Source organism: Natrix helvetica (assembly GCF_964273705.1).
Source record: "Natrix helvetica genome assembly, chromosome: 3".
NCBI classification, from domain to species: Eukaryota; Metazoa; Chordata; class Lepidosauria; order Squamata; family Natricidae; genus Natrix; species Natrix helvetica.
In genome coordinates, this window is record NC_138549.1 from 103627979 (window position 1) to 103643117 (window position 15139).

The 15139-nt window shown below is 39.5% G+C and overlaps 1 protein-coding gene across 5 annotated transcripts in view; it reads right to left on the reverse strand.

The window, feature by feature from the left end:
• Positions 1-13643, reverse strand: part of AK4 (adenylate kinase 4) — a 34880-nt gene extending 21237 nt beyond the window's left edge. The window contains exons 1-2 of one of the 5 annotated variants that reach the window (XM_081947731.1): positions 13135-13643; positions 12158-12309 (exon numbers count right to left, since the gene is read on the reverse strand). In XM_081947731.1, the coding sequence (XP_081803857.1) occupies positions 12158-12302 (145 nt within the window). In that variant the 5' untranslated portion in view covers positions 12303-12309; positions 13135-13643. Of the gene's footprint in view, positions 1-11419; positions 11448-11561; positions 11714-12157; positions 12314-12514; positions 13044-13134 lie in introns of those variants that run through there. The other 4 variants (XM_081947730.1, XM_081947732.1, XM_081947733.1 and 1 more) reach the window with 4 other exon arrangements.
• Between the last annotated feature and the right edge of the window lie 1496 nt (positions 13644-15139).

Sequence of the window (15139 nt, forward strand, 5' to 3'; positions counted from 1 at the left end):
TTTACAAACACAGACCTTATCTGGTGTAGAGAGCTGACAGGCCAATATCCGCAGAACTTAGCAAGGAGTCTCGGAGAGTCATGAACCAATTAAGAAAACTAATTGTCTCCTGCAAACTCCACTCCCCTTTCGCTCCTCTTTTCATTGTCCACCTACTCCCAAGTCGGCCCCTGTTCTTTAGCTGTTCCCTTCATCTGGCAACTCTGCACATGTGCACACTGGGAACAGGCTCCAGCTGTTCATCTTCCTCACTGATGTCTGACTCTGAAGACATCTGATAACTGGCATATGGCTCTGCCCCCCTCTCTGCGTCCAACACAAAACTCTTATCAGAGCCTTCCCCAGACTCCAGGACTGGCCCACGTCCCTCCCCAACCTCCTCACTGTCCAAATCTGCTGCCAGCTCTGCTGGCCACTGGCGGGCCACAACAGTAGAATCTCTACCATTAATCCCACTCTTCCCAATTTTAGCTGGTTGTGTAATAGCAACTATAACCCAGCTTGGTTAACCAGAGCCAATCAAAGTTCCTAATGGATTTCTACAGTGTACCATACATGGAGCCACTCTTGTAAAAGAATTCGAACCTTCAACTCACACAAAAAGGGGGCAGCCAGAGTTGTTAACTGTAAATGAAGCTGATCTGTTCATATCTTTTTGTTTTGGAAGCCTGAACTGGTTGTCTATGGTTTTTTATTCAATCCTTCCTTTCAAATCCCTAAATGGCTTGAGGCCTATGTAATCTCAAGGCCACTTAGTCCTATGCAAAACTGCTTATGTTTTTAAAAGGTTCTCATTATGTTTTTTTCCAAAGGCACCTTGCCAGGAAGTTGAGGTGAATTGAATCCAAGAAGGCTTTTAGACTCTTAAATTCTACTAAATAGAAGTATGAATACTATATATTCACGCTTCCCTTACAATGTTCAGGGAGAAGGTGCCTTAACATACTGTATTTATCAATCTATACATTTAATTATTAGTTTAGTTTTATTTATACTGTTTATAGGCCCTCCAACTTCCAGTACCTCTGGGCATCTTACAATTAAAATAGAGTAAAATATTACAAAAAGCAAAGAGGCAATCACGAACATTCCCCAAATCAACATATTAAACAAAACCTGTCTAACAAGACTGTCTCTTCATCCTGATCCAGAGCTCCTGAACTTCAATCTACATCTTCAATGATTGTTTTATGGCTGCATTCTCATTTATTATAAATATTATTGTTATGGATGTCTCAGGAACTCATTTTAGTTACTATTTGAATAATAAAGAGTAGAGCCCAAATTTAAGACCAATAACAGTGATTAGGTTCTTTTATTAAGCACTAGTTTGTTTAAACACAGTTTGCTTTGGTTTATCTAACATGCTGACTCAACACAACACAGTAAGCCAAGCAAGCCCCATTATAACCTACCGTGTTGTGTGAGCCAAACTAAAAGTGAGGTGTGTGTTAACAGCATATTGGTAAGTCTTGTAAGAAGGTTCCCTTTAAAAAGAAGACACTTCAGAACATAAGGCAAAGTCCTTTGAAAGCAGTAACCACGACAACCAAATGAAGAAAAGCCACAAATCATTAATGTTAGTAACAATAAAAAGGCAGAAGCCAAACACACACACACACACTCACACACACACACATCGAAAATACTATCTTTCTTATTTGGAATGCTCATTTTAATACTTGTTGGATATAGGCAGGGATAAGAAATTAGGAGGGGGGAAATCAAGAATCCTATCAATAAGCCTTAAAAAGATCCGTTCAGATCACTCTAAAATTACACTGTTTATGTGAGAAATAATAGATCAGGAAAACTGGTAGCCAAGTGAATAGCAGAAGAGTTAGTCATAGATTAAATAAATAGGAGTGTCATTAAAATCAGGCCAAGAGGTGAGAGTGTATATTTTGTCACTGAAGAGCTATAGAGATTTTTTTTAAAAAAATAAAGAGCTAAATCCACACATTTGCACACAAGCCTTTAGCCTGTATCTTATGGCAATTCATGCCCTTCTTTGTAATCTTCCTACAAAGCTTGACTCAGATCACTAGAAATAACAAGCAAAATATAGTTATGCAACAAGCGACTGTAATTGACCTATAGCAACACTTTGCACATGCATATTTTTTTCACAACAATGTATGTTGCAAGCCTGTTTTAAAATAGAATATTTTGTATATATACCCACAGACTTAAGTCTGGGAAATAGATATGATCTGCTCACTGAGATCAAGTATTGCTTCCTTATTAAAATAAATACATCATAGTAATTATTTCTGATATTTTATTATGAAGGCCTTGAGAGTTTATATATACATTTGATTATTTGCTTCAAAGCACTTGGTCATCACCTATTAGAGTATAATATCAGTCCTACATCTATAGGGAAAAAAACCTTTACCTACATCCTAAAGACTTTTGGTTAAAAACAATGAGGTTGGAATAAGATCTCACCATGTTCATCTCACTATAAGCCTGGTGGGGGAAGCGAAGTGATTTGATTAAGAATGTAGGTTTTTTTCAATACAGATTTCTTAACTATCTTTATATGCATAATGATTTTACAAAAGCAGAAAGCACAGAACATAAATACATTTCATTCATTTAAAAATAATAATTCAGCTCATCTCTTTGAGCAACTAAAAAATAGGGGTGGAGATAATAGATTTGAAGGCAGCCTGATGCTGTAGAGTATGATCAATGAATATGATAACCAAAGTGTAGGATTAACAATGAACAAAAGGACTAAAATTACATCAGAAAGTAGTTTGCTGGGGGTGAATGACAGAAGTATGCACAAAATGGGAAATGTGAATGTGAAACTAAACACCGAATTCCAAAAGTTCTGTCAATCAGTTTCAGACCAGGAGCATCTTTTCTAAAACAAAATCTGTGCTTTGTTCCTAGGATTCAGAACAAGCCTCTTGAGCTGCAAAAAAAGTAGGTCACCTCTAGACAATAAAAAGATAAAGAAAACTCTTAATAGTAGCTCAAATCTGGCAATCTTATCCCTCGTCTTTCCTTTGCTGATCATTCTTGAAGGCTTCCCAGACCATGGAATGTAGTGTGCCCTTTTTGGTGCTGACGAGCACTTTGCTGGTGCCATATGAGCCATTGTCACAGAGGGCCTTTTTCAAGAGGCAACTGGACTTTCTGGTTTTTCTTTGAAGATGTTTTGCTTCTCATCCAAGAACTTTCTTCAGCTTACCCAAGGACTGAAGCTTATTCAAACAGAAAATAATGTTTTGGCCAAAGGACTAAATTTTGCAGTAATACCAGAACAGCTACCAATTGTAGATCTCTTCACAGCCACAGCATCAAGCACCACGAACAATAAACTGGCAGAACCAGAAACAAAACAATTAAGGGTGAAGGTATCTGCAGCCCTCACTAGTGACAAAATACCCCCTTCCAACCTCATAATTCAAGGAAGGAGAGCAGTGACATCCCTAGGAAGAGATCCAAACATCACCATCCGCCAGCTGATAAAGGAAGATGCTCAGTCATCCTGAACAAATGAGCTAAAGAAGCTTCTTGGATGAGAAGCAAAACGTCTTCAAAGAAAAAACAGAAAATCCAGTTGCCTCTTGAAAAAGCATCTTTGGGACAACCATGACCTGGATAACTGAGAATCTCCATAGACATCTGAGCCAATATTCCTAGTGCATTCCATGGGCTCAAATTAAGAAACCTTGAGCAGTGAACATTAGCACTGCTCTCCTTCTGACTAACTCTCTAACTAGCCTAGCTCTCTGGCCAGGATTTGTTTGGTGCAATTTTACACCATTTATAAGACAGGGGTTTTTTTGACCCCCAAAATAAGTGCTTGGCCTTATTTTTGGGGAGGTCTTATTATTTTTGAGGTGCAAGAGGCAGCAAGCATGGTCACCTCCTGGCTGCTGCTGTGTTGCAATATTTTCAGGAAGGGCTTATTTTGGGGGAGAGCTTATTTTAGTGCATGTGCTCAAAAGCCTGATTGGGCTTATTATCCAGGGAGATCTTATTTTTGGGGAAACAGGGTATTAGTGAAGAACTGACCTAACCAATCACAATTGACCTAGCAGCCTTAGAAAAATCAGGGGGGGGGTCCTTAAAGGCAAGCTTCATTTTAAAAAAGAAAAAGAAAGGATTCTATTTAGTATATGTGTGGCAGTGATCATATATGTACAAACAACTATATAAAATAATGAATTTATCCATAGCGCTGAGATTTTGGAGAAGGGAAAATGTTAACTCAAAAATTGATTGATCTTGAAAATAAGGAAATGGCAAGGAGTCCCATCGTTCTATATTCTTCTGTTGGTCTAACAATGTATGAATCAAAACTTAAATAAAAAAAATAAGACAACAAACTGGGATTGGTATTTCAGACACAGCTTCAGATGCAGGCAGGAGCCAGTTTCCAACAGTAGTCCCTGCAGCAGAAGGACCAAAACAGGGCTGAGTTTGGTTGTCAGTCCTGAAGATGGAGTCAACCTATTCCCCAAAGCACCTGAGGGCAGGGCAAGAAGTAACAATTGGAAATTTATCAAGGGGAGATCCAATCTAGACCTAAGGAGAAATTTCCTGCCAGTGAGAACAATTAATCAGTTTGTCTCCAGAAATTGCTGGAGGTTTTTAAGAAGAGATTGGATGGTCCTTTATCTGGAATAATCTAGGTTCTCCTGCTTGAGTAGGGGATTGGACTCAATCTCCAAGGTCCCTTTTATTCTGCAATTCTGTACTCTGTAACATCTTTCTTTGTAGCTTACTCTCCAGAGCTTCTCCAATGGCAGTTACTACAAAATGACTCACAATAGATCATGTGTTTCTTAAATTCCTGTTCACTCCAAAATTTCACCCAGATAACCCACCCATCAGTCTAAACCAATCATAAGAGCATATCAACAATCTCTCCTGCATAGTGGGCTGGCCCAGAGAGAAAAATCCCAAAGTCTGTTACCCAATAAGAAGAGGCAAGGCAACAATTTTAAACTTTCTACACTTTAAAAAATTTTAACTTGGGGTATTTTAATTTTTAACCTTATTATTATTGTTGTTTTTGTATTGTAACAATTGTTGTGACTTTATACCTCCTCCGTGTAATGTAATGTCTTATCGTGTAACATGTGATTTATTTTGTACGCCGCCCCGTGTCCCTTTGTGGAGAGGGAGCGGCTAACAAGTCTAATAAATACAATACAAATACAACTTCCAACCACAGCATCTAAAACAGAACACTTCTATTCAGAACAGCCATGTTTCAAACTTCAATCCATTTTCAGATTGGAACAAAACATATATGTCTCACCCTGGTCATAGACTCACTAAAAGTAGCTGTTTCTATTCATTCATGAGTTTGTGCATAACATTTTCATAGTTCTTGTGGGTCTAAGAAAGTACGCATTCAAAAGTGGTGACAGTTCAGAGGTGGGGTGCTGCCGGTTTGGCCGAACCAGTAGTGGCGCCGGCAGTAGGCTCCACCTACCCACCCGGATGCTTCCGCACATGCGCACAAGCGTTGCACGCATACGCAAGCACGCATGCGTGCACAAGCGAACCAGTAGTAAACCGGTTAGCAACCCACCACTGTGGCAGTTGCATATTTCATTCTAGTGAATAGTGATAATGAAAATTTATAAATTCTTAGTAAAATGTTCTGTACAAATGTGATCAAGTAAAAAAGCTATGTCAGGTGATAAAAACGGATCGCTAGGTGAATACAAAGCAGCAATCAGGTCATTTGGAGGTCCAAGAATGAATCACAATGACTGATGAGTATCTGCTTAGAAACAGTTCTTCTTTAATGCATGGTTGAAGTATAAGTCTATTCATGCATAGCCCTGGCAAAGGAATTAACATACATCTAAAAACATGCTTGACTTTATTGTTTACAGTAAAGACTGAAGGGTTTAGTGAAGGATTCCAAGGTCAGGAGAAGTTCTTAGCTTGAGGCAGACTACCAAAAGCAAAATTGGAGGAAAACAAACAAGAAAAGAGAAAAAGGAAAGAAATGCAACTGAAAGTAAAATGACTGTGAGAAGATAAAAGTCTGAGTCCTTAATGAAAAACTATTAAGGGTAGATTAACACATACATTCAATAAACTGATTGGGAGATACACACACACACACACACACACACACACGGGAATGTAAGCTGTATGTTTTTCTAAAAACTGAGCAGTTTTTCTAAAACCTCTGGGAAATTCTGGGATTTAAAGTCCACCCATTTTAAAGCCACTGATATTGGAAACACTGCTGTTCTAAATACGTCTATGGCCTATGGATAAAAATGCTCAGGAAAAAATAGTGAACTTGGTATATTTACTTAATTTCCTTTTTTGCCATTTATCCTGTTTTTCCCGAAAGGTAAATGATATGGCAGATTTGTGCATAGATAAGAATGTAGAAACACACAGTAACAACTATGTCTTTCCTATGATGAGCAAAACAGCATTTCAGACAACTGCTATTTTAAAACAAAGTTAAAAACATTGTTACCAATTCTAGTTTTTTGTCTTAAATATATAATACAGTTTTGTCTCCATTGTGACATAGTGTAAAATCTTCAAGGTAAAACATCTTATTTCCTTTGGGAAATAGTTGATACTACACTATACCAGGGAAAAGGTACCACTGTACCTTGGGGGAAAACCAAGAGCAAGCTACTGATTTAACAAGCTTGTTCATTAATAACCATATATGCACATTTGTTAAGGTTAATTCAATACCAGCCAAAGTAAATAATGCACTAAGAATGTTATAGCTCAACTATCAAAATCAGCCACTCCTCCTGGAAGTCACAATAAAGATTCTTGATTATGTTTACCTGTAATGTTCTTTTGGGACTAAAAGAAAATATTTTATAATGGCAATTTTAGATCTTACAATTTCAAAATGGTTTCATAATAAATCATTACTAGATGAGAATTTAAACACACACACACTACACATACACACACAGAGAGACTGAAACTACTATTTTTTCCCATTATGGTCACAAACCAGCAAAGAAATTACTAGTAGTCACCTTCTCTACATAGATGACATCTAGCTGTATGTTAAGAGTGAACAAGACATTGAGGGACTCACTGATCCACTGACACAGATCAATTGTAAGGATATTTGGATGTGATTGGGACTAGAAAATGTGGTTGGATGATGATGATGATGTTCGTCCATCATGTTCGAAGTGGACCTTGACATCTAATTGGTTGTGGGCTGGCCACGATATGTCCGCAGGTGGCTGGTAAGGCCTATAAGGGCACAAAATGTTCTGCCACATGTCGGGCAGATATGTGTGGGCACCATTGTTGCAGCATTTTCAGCTCTGGTCGGATGATAGTATAGAGAAGGAAGGTAATTAAGACTATGAGGTAGATCTACCAGCGTGCCAAATGTCTATGGAGATTCTCAGTCATCCAGGTCATGGTTGTCCCAAAGGGGCTTTTTCAAGAGGCAATTGGACTTTCTGGTAAAAAAAAGAAAGTCCAGTTGCCTCTTGGATAAAGCACCTTTGGGACTACCAGCGGGCCACCTAAGCAGACATACAGACTAGCTACATGTACCTTGGTATCCCATTATCACATGTGCACCTCAATGAAGAGTCAATGAAGATAAGCAACATCCAAGAACCACCAAAGGGTAAAACAGGTCAAGAAAAGACACAGTTTTTCCTCCCTAAGATCAGGCAGCAAACAACACAAAATACAAAACACTATCTCTAAGAAGTAGCTCCTTTCCAAAATAAAAATAAAAAATAGCCATATTCATGTCTTGTAGCAAGAGCAGCACCTTTATTCTAGCATCATTTTTTGTGTATCATAGCATACTGCCTCACTATATGAACTATAATCTTAAGAGTATAGCTATACATAGCGATTGCTGAAAAGAGGAAAGGGGGGAATGAAAATGGAGAAATGAGGGACAGGATTACTATATAGAAGGAGTTCACTAATTGAGCATTAGCTCTCCTTGATTTAAGCAGTTTTCCAAGTTTGCAAATACCTTGGCTATTAAATTGAGACATACTCCATTTTACTATGCTGGTTACAGGAAGTCTTTAATACACACATTTATAATGCATGAATGTCCATAAGAAATCAAGATTGAGCTTGGTATTATTATAAAATAGCAAATGTCACTGCAACCAAAAGATAAAAATCAAATCATTTGCACACACAGAGAGAAAGCAATTTATATCTTTTAGTTACAGTGACATTTGCTCTTTTACAATAATTTTTACACACAAAAAGAGAAAGAGACAGAGAGACGTCTACACAAATTTGGTTTGAGCAAATTTGTATAGGTAGGTACAATAAATCAAACATCAGAAGTATAATAAATCAAACAGCCCAGGCTATTCAGTCTCAACTTTTGGCTCTTTGGAAAAGGTCAAAAAGCCATGACATTAAAACTTTGGATGTTTTTATATACAGCATATCGAATTAAATGAAGTATGAATTTATTACCTCTCACTTCTATAATTCAAGCCCAACAACGTTCAACTACACTACTACAGAATATTGGTGTATGAAAAATTATGTAAAGTTTAAAAACAAATAGATCTCCTTCCAAGATACCTCACTGGTGGAAGGAATTTCAAGGAGAATCAAGTTACAACAGCATCCCTGTGTGTCAGAATAGGAAATGGGATAGAATTATAGCTACTGAGGATGGTATTAAAAGCAGTAGTAAAAGATTGTGCTTTATTTAACCAGAGAAAACAATATATAGCATAACTTCTTGGTGTCCCAATGTCAACATTTTATTTATTTCTTGTCCCAGTTTAACAAGAATTCTGGCATGCTTTTTTTTTCTGTTCCAGAAAGAATAGATGATAATGCAGCTTTCTATAAGTTGGGTGAACAATGTGATCTGAATGGCTGTGGTTTGTGTGTGAATTTGACCATTAAGACTTGTAAACTACCAGTTATAAACGGTGCAAAACCAGCCAATTGTGGTTTCTTCCAGTTTCAAGCAGGTCACGAGTTGACCATGCACAATAAGAATCTCTTCAAATATATATGATCATCCAAGTTTTCTGTATCACACAAATGCTTTTATCTGACCGACATTGCCAATATAGTTTGTTGTTTATTGAGGAAGGCTATGTAAGCTTCTGATAGGACTCATAGGTGCTTCAAAACTCACAGGAACAAGCATCTCTCTACTATTAATTAAAGCAGCCAGCCTACACAAAACTTTTTTTAAAGATACCACTGTTTTCAGAAGTTAATAGGACTCTTAAAGCAGTTTGTTTTCCCCCCCAGTTCCTAGAGAAAACTCTTTTTGGGGAATGGGGGCTACTTTAATTAGAAACGTCCAAAGCACTTCTCCCAACCCTAGCTAGTACTTCTCTTTGAGATGAAATAATGAATTAAATTCACTTCCTTGCTCAATTAGCAAAGAAGATCACTGTAACTCGGAAACAGATAAACTACTCAAGTGTAGAAAAACATAATTTACATAACTTTTGAGAGAAAAACAGGTGGTTTGGTCTAGTGATTAAAGGCATTGGCTAGAGACTGATACATCATGAATTTGAATTCTGCCTTATGCACCAAGCCAGCTGGGGGATTTGGGGCCATATTATGTACTTTTAACATAGCAGCGGCTATCAAATGGGAGCCACTAATGCTGCATAAGAGAATTGATCATTTGTACATTCAATAACAATGAACAAGTAAAATTGATGATAATGTCAGGAGAGAAGAATACTGCACCCTGTAGACCAGTGTTTCTCAACCTTGGCGACTACAGGACTTAAAGTCACCAAGGTTGAGAAACACTGCTATAGACAGTCAAAATGACAGCAGTGCAAGCCTAACAAAGCTTTGGGCGCAAAGCACACTTTTAGAAATACAGGTAGTTCTTGACTTAACAACAGTTCACTTAGTGACTGTTCAAAATGACAACAGCACTGAAAAAAGTGACAGGACCATTTTTCACACTTATGAACCTTTGTAGCATCCCCAAGGTCATGTGTTTACATTCATAAGCTTGACAACTGACTCACATCTATGACGGCTGCAGTGTCCCTGGGTTCTGTGACCCCCTTTTGCAACCTCCTGACAAGCAAAGTCAATGGAAAAAACAGATTCACTTAACAACAGTGTTACTAATTTAACAACTGCAGCGATTCACTTAACAACTATGGCAAGAAAAGTTGTAAAATGGGGCAAACCTCACTTAACTAATGTCTCACATAGCAACATAAATTTTGGGCTCAATTGTGGCCATAAGTTGAAGACTACATGTACACATCACCATCACTGTATATAATTCTAGATAATACCATAGCTTTCCAAAAGAAGAAAGTGTCAAAATAACAGCTTCTTACAAAGTAAATTAAATCTGGTTGCCCAAGCAGCAAATCAAGGCTTGCATGAAGCTCTAAGGCAGTTCTAAAATGCACAGTCATAATTATTTGTAATACAGGGACAGAAAAATGATTCATCGCCCAGAGACTAATCATGTTAACTATATTAAATCAATTTGTTTCTAATTTAATCCAATACAGTGTTTCCCTTGTCCACCTACTTTCGGGAACACAACTTTCAAGATGGAACACAAAAGCCAAGTAAGACTCCAGATTCCAAAGGGCTCTTTAACCAGGTATTTGCAATAAGCACCTATGTTTGCTTGTTGTATGGCTAATGCTACATTGTTGCATAAATCCAAATTCCAAAGAATAGCAGACACAAAACTGACAACTTTGACAGCCTGAAATATAACCCTAACCCTCACTGAAGGTAAAGGTTCCCCTCGCACATATCTGCTAGTTGTTCCCAACTTTAGGGGGCGGTGCTCATCTCCATTTCAAAGCCGAAGAGCCAGCATTGTCCGAAGACATCTCTGTGGTCATACATTCCTACCAAAGTGGTCCTTATTTTTCTACTTGCATTTTTACATGCTTTCGAACTGCTAGGTTGGCAGAAGTAAGGTGCTAGGGATTGCCGAACTGCCATTCTAATCAACAACCTAAGCATCTTAGCCACTGAGCCACCACATTCCTTAACTACTCTAACTACTCAGTAGTAAATCTTACTGAAACAGTAGGGTCTACAGTAGTCTTCTCTAAATGACAACAGGGACCAACAACTTGGTCATTAAGTGCAGTGATCACTAAGTGAAATCATGACAGTGCTTACAATCCTACTTCAACTTTACTTTACTTTACTTTACATACCTGCAAAGATTATAAACAGAATGACGGCCATAAAGTTACTTTTTAAAATCGGCAGTTGTTCAATGACCCCATGGCGAAACAAGAACTACCTGTTGTTCTAACTCCTAAGTTATTAGAAATGCTAAATGCCTAATGCTAAATTGGCTGAAGTAACTACTGGATTACTCAGACTATTTCTTCCATATTTCAAAGTTACTTTGAGAAATACGCATATAGCATTATTTATTTTCAAAAAAAGTTCTTAAACTTACTTCATTTAGACCACACTCTTACATTGCATATACTGTACCAAGCCCTATTAAGTTCAGGGGAGTTCACTTTCAGAGAAATGGGTGAAGGATTGTAGCTAATTCTAACAGTCCAATAACTTAAAAGCTCTCTGGAGATACTTACAAACTTATTTAAAAGACTGAAACGATCAAGTAACACTGTGTTAGCAAGAAACACAGAACGTGTTGTTTTATTAGCCTATTACTAGATATGCATGAATCAAATGCATCTGTATGAAGGAACGGATATATAACACACAATACAACTGATTCTACTCTGCTGTAATGCAGGCACTTCGGATCAAAGCGTTTAAAAAGGGACAGCCCAAGTGTTATTCCATTCCTCTTTACAAGTCCTTAAGAGTACCATTTTTTCATCTTTATCTTGCCTGACTGTTATATTTGCCAGAGGTCCTAATTTGCCAATACTCAAAAACACAGACCATAAATAGCAGGCTCAAAACTCTTTAAAAACGGCACATGCCCGCGACTTCCCTCCCCACATCCAAAAAATAATAATAACAGCCTAATCCGTTCACCCCTTCCAAGGGCTACAGATCCACACGCATTTTTTAAAAGAAGTCCGTGCAGATTCCATCTACCGCTGGGGATCCGATCTGGCCGAGATTCGCCTGCATGCAAAGAGACACGTACTAGAATACCCAAATAAATAAATAACAGGCGAGAAGAGGCCCGTCCTTCCCCCCCCCCCTTACTTACCACTGTTCGCCCCGATGTTCTCCCGCAAAAACTGCCCGCTGGAAAGATGCTTGAGGCCAAAGCTCTTGGCGATCCTCTCGCACACGGTCCCTTTGCCGGATCCCGGGGGACCCAAGACGACGGCTCGCAGAAGCTTGGAAGCCATTGCAATTCTACCTAAGGAGAAAAGAGTCCAGAGTCAAAGCGTCGGGATTCCGATTGGAAAGGAAGACGGGGACCCCGCACCCGTGTCGACGGCGAGAGAAAAGCAGGACACCCCTCCCTCTCCCTCCCAACCCCCAAGACTCAGTTTCCCTAACTTCCCCCTTTATTCCAAGTCAGGGAGCCGTAAGATCACCCCGGCGGGTTTTAAGTCACCGCAAGCACTGGCATAGAAAGGAAACGGGATCGGAGCCCGCGGTGGGTTGCTCCCGCGAGTATTATTTCGATGGCGTTGATGAAGCGAAAGTTTTCTTAACTCGCCACCTCCCTCTGTCACCCCTGGACACCGAAGAGGAATGCTTGCCCCTCAGCGGCGGGAGCGCGGAAGGCTGAATGGTGGGTTGTCACTTCCTCCTGACCCCTTTTCCCTCCCCAAAAGCCCAGCAAGACGCGAGTCTGGGAAAGGGCGAAGAACGAGATGGGAAAACGTTGCAAAGTTTAGGCAGAAGGGACCGCCGGGCACTTTCTCTTGAGTTGCATGTGAGCGAGGTTTCCCCCTCCCGCCCTTCCTTTCCCAAAAACGCCTCTGAGCGATCCGACAGGTTCCTTGGAAGTCGCAAGAAAACTTTCTGCAGGCTGATAAAAAGAGTTAAAACGCCGAAGTTACAAGCACCGGGCTTGTAAGTATCTCCGGACCCAGATGGTCAGATTTACGGCTCCCGTGCAAAACTTTTAATGACCGATTGCCATCTCATGGACTCGGCTCAGCCCTTCGGCAAAGGCACACACCCGACTGAAAGAGCTCTTCTGTTAAGCAGAAGGAACAAGCGACTCACCCCAGCTTCTCCGAGCAACAGAAAACAAGCGCACAAATCCTAAAGGAAGGGACGGGTGTGTGTGTAAAAGAATAAGTCCGCAAAATGGCGTTTTTTTAAAATAGTCGCCCGATTGTTTCACATATTCGCGATCTTCCTTCGCTCCGAAAAGAAAAGGCGAGACTTCACAGTTCCTCCTGCGCCTTTAAGAGAAGCGAGAGAAGAGAGAGAGTCTTCGCAAAGGCAAACTGTTCCCCAATTACTCTGCCCAATTGCGCGCAGCACCAGCAGGAGCTTCGCTACATCGTAAGGAGGGGAGGAAATCCCACCAGTTGGAGTCGGCAGTCAAACCAACTCCGCCCCCTTCTAAAGCGAGGTGTCTTGGGTTTTGTAGTCCTGAACGGCGCTTTGTCGGTTGCCTTTCAATAAACCTTGCCACTTCGTTCGACTACCAGTTCCAGAAAGCCTAACCAAGCTGAATCGCGATCCACCCTTTTCCATCCACCTTGCCATAGGACTGGATGGAGAGGCTGGAATGTAGGTGTAGTTGGGCCGTGCGGGAAGGGTGGGGCGGCGTCAGGATAGGTACTGCTGTTTTATAATGTTGCAAACGTTGGAAGAGATGCGTATTTGGGAAGGGGAGAGGGGTTCGCCAGGCAGAATTGAATCAAAAACATTATTATATAAACTTAACCCTGAAATATATATATTAAGTATATATATATACTTAACCCTGAAATGTTCTTCCTCAAATAGCTTTTTCCCCTCCCTTCATCATTTTCCCCCCTTTTGGGTAAAGTCTCTGAAATTCATTACTGTCCTGGCAAGGAAATGGAAGGAAGTGATGTTTTTAATAAGAATGAATAGGGAGTCCAGGATGATTGGTGGAAGTGTGTTTCTTTAGAAGCGTGTTTAAACCTGTTTGCTTTTTCTGTAAGGTGATTTCCAAAGTTTGCAAAGGAACAAAAATGCAGGTGCTTGCTAGAGAATGTGAAGAAACTGTTTTAACACTTTTATAGGCCAACCTCTAAATTTGTCTCTGAAAATATAATCCAGATTGATTGTTTACCTCACCTTTATTAGTTTACAAGTACTCAAGGCAGCAAACATGCATAAAATCTCTTCCTCCTATTTTCCTCACATCAACAATCTAAAGTGGGTTGGGCTGAGATAGAGTAACTGGCCCAAAGTCACCTACCTGGCTTTCATGCCTAAAACAGGACTAGAACTCAGTCTCCTGGGTTCTAGGCCAGCACCTTAACCACCACACTAAATTTGTGCAAAAGAGATGTGTAACATTTGGTGACCCAAAGTCTTTCAGAAAAGGATAGGAAGCCATGTCTAAAAAAAACCAATTGTGGCTAAATTGGCCCCACGATGTAAGAACAGATAAATTATTCTATGTAATAATTTCCATACACTATCATTAAAATCAGATTTTTAAAAACATATGTTAGACGGAAGGGATTTTTTTTTGTTTCTGCAACTTTTACAGAAATAGTACTTATCCATTTAGCATTCTCAAACATTGTGTGAAAATCTCTTTTGAAAAATCTATAATGTGGGGAAAGGTGGAAGGAAAGAGAAGTGAATGGCGTGGGTAGGCTCAGTTACAGCAGTAATGGCTGTGCTGTTGGAAGATCTGAAGAGCCAATTTGGGACAGATATTCCTGGAGAAAATCGATCTATGAGGTCTTTAGGAGGCACGTGGTACATAATCCATTCACACATTTAAGAACTTCTTTCTGATTTCCAAGGACATGCCCAGATTCTATTCCAACCTTCTGTTCAGACCTTTCTTCTCAATTATTGGTAAAAAGTTGGTAGTATCTATCCATCTGTCAATGGTATCCACCAGAAATAATGTCTCATTTAAAATTTATCACATCCATGCTTTTGACAAATAAAATGTGCAGCAATAATATTAAAGCTGGAGAGGACTGCAAGGTTGGGTATAACCCCTAGAAACCTGGCCTTGTAGGAAAGCTCAGATTCCAGGTCATTTGATGATTGACTAGATTTAGCA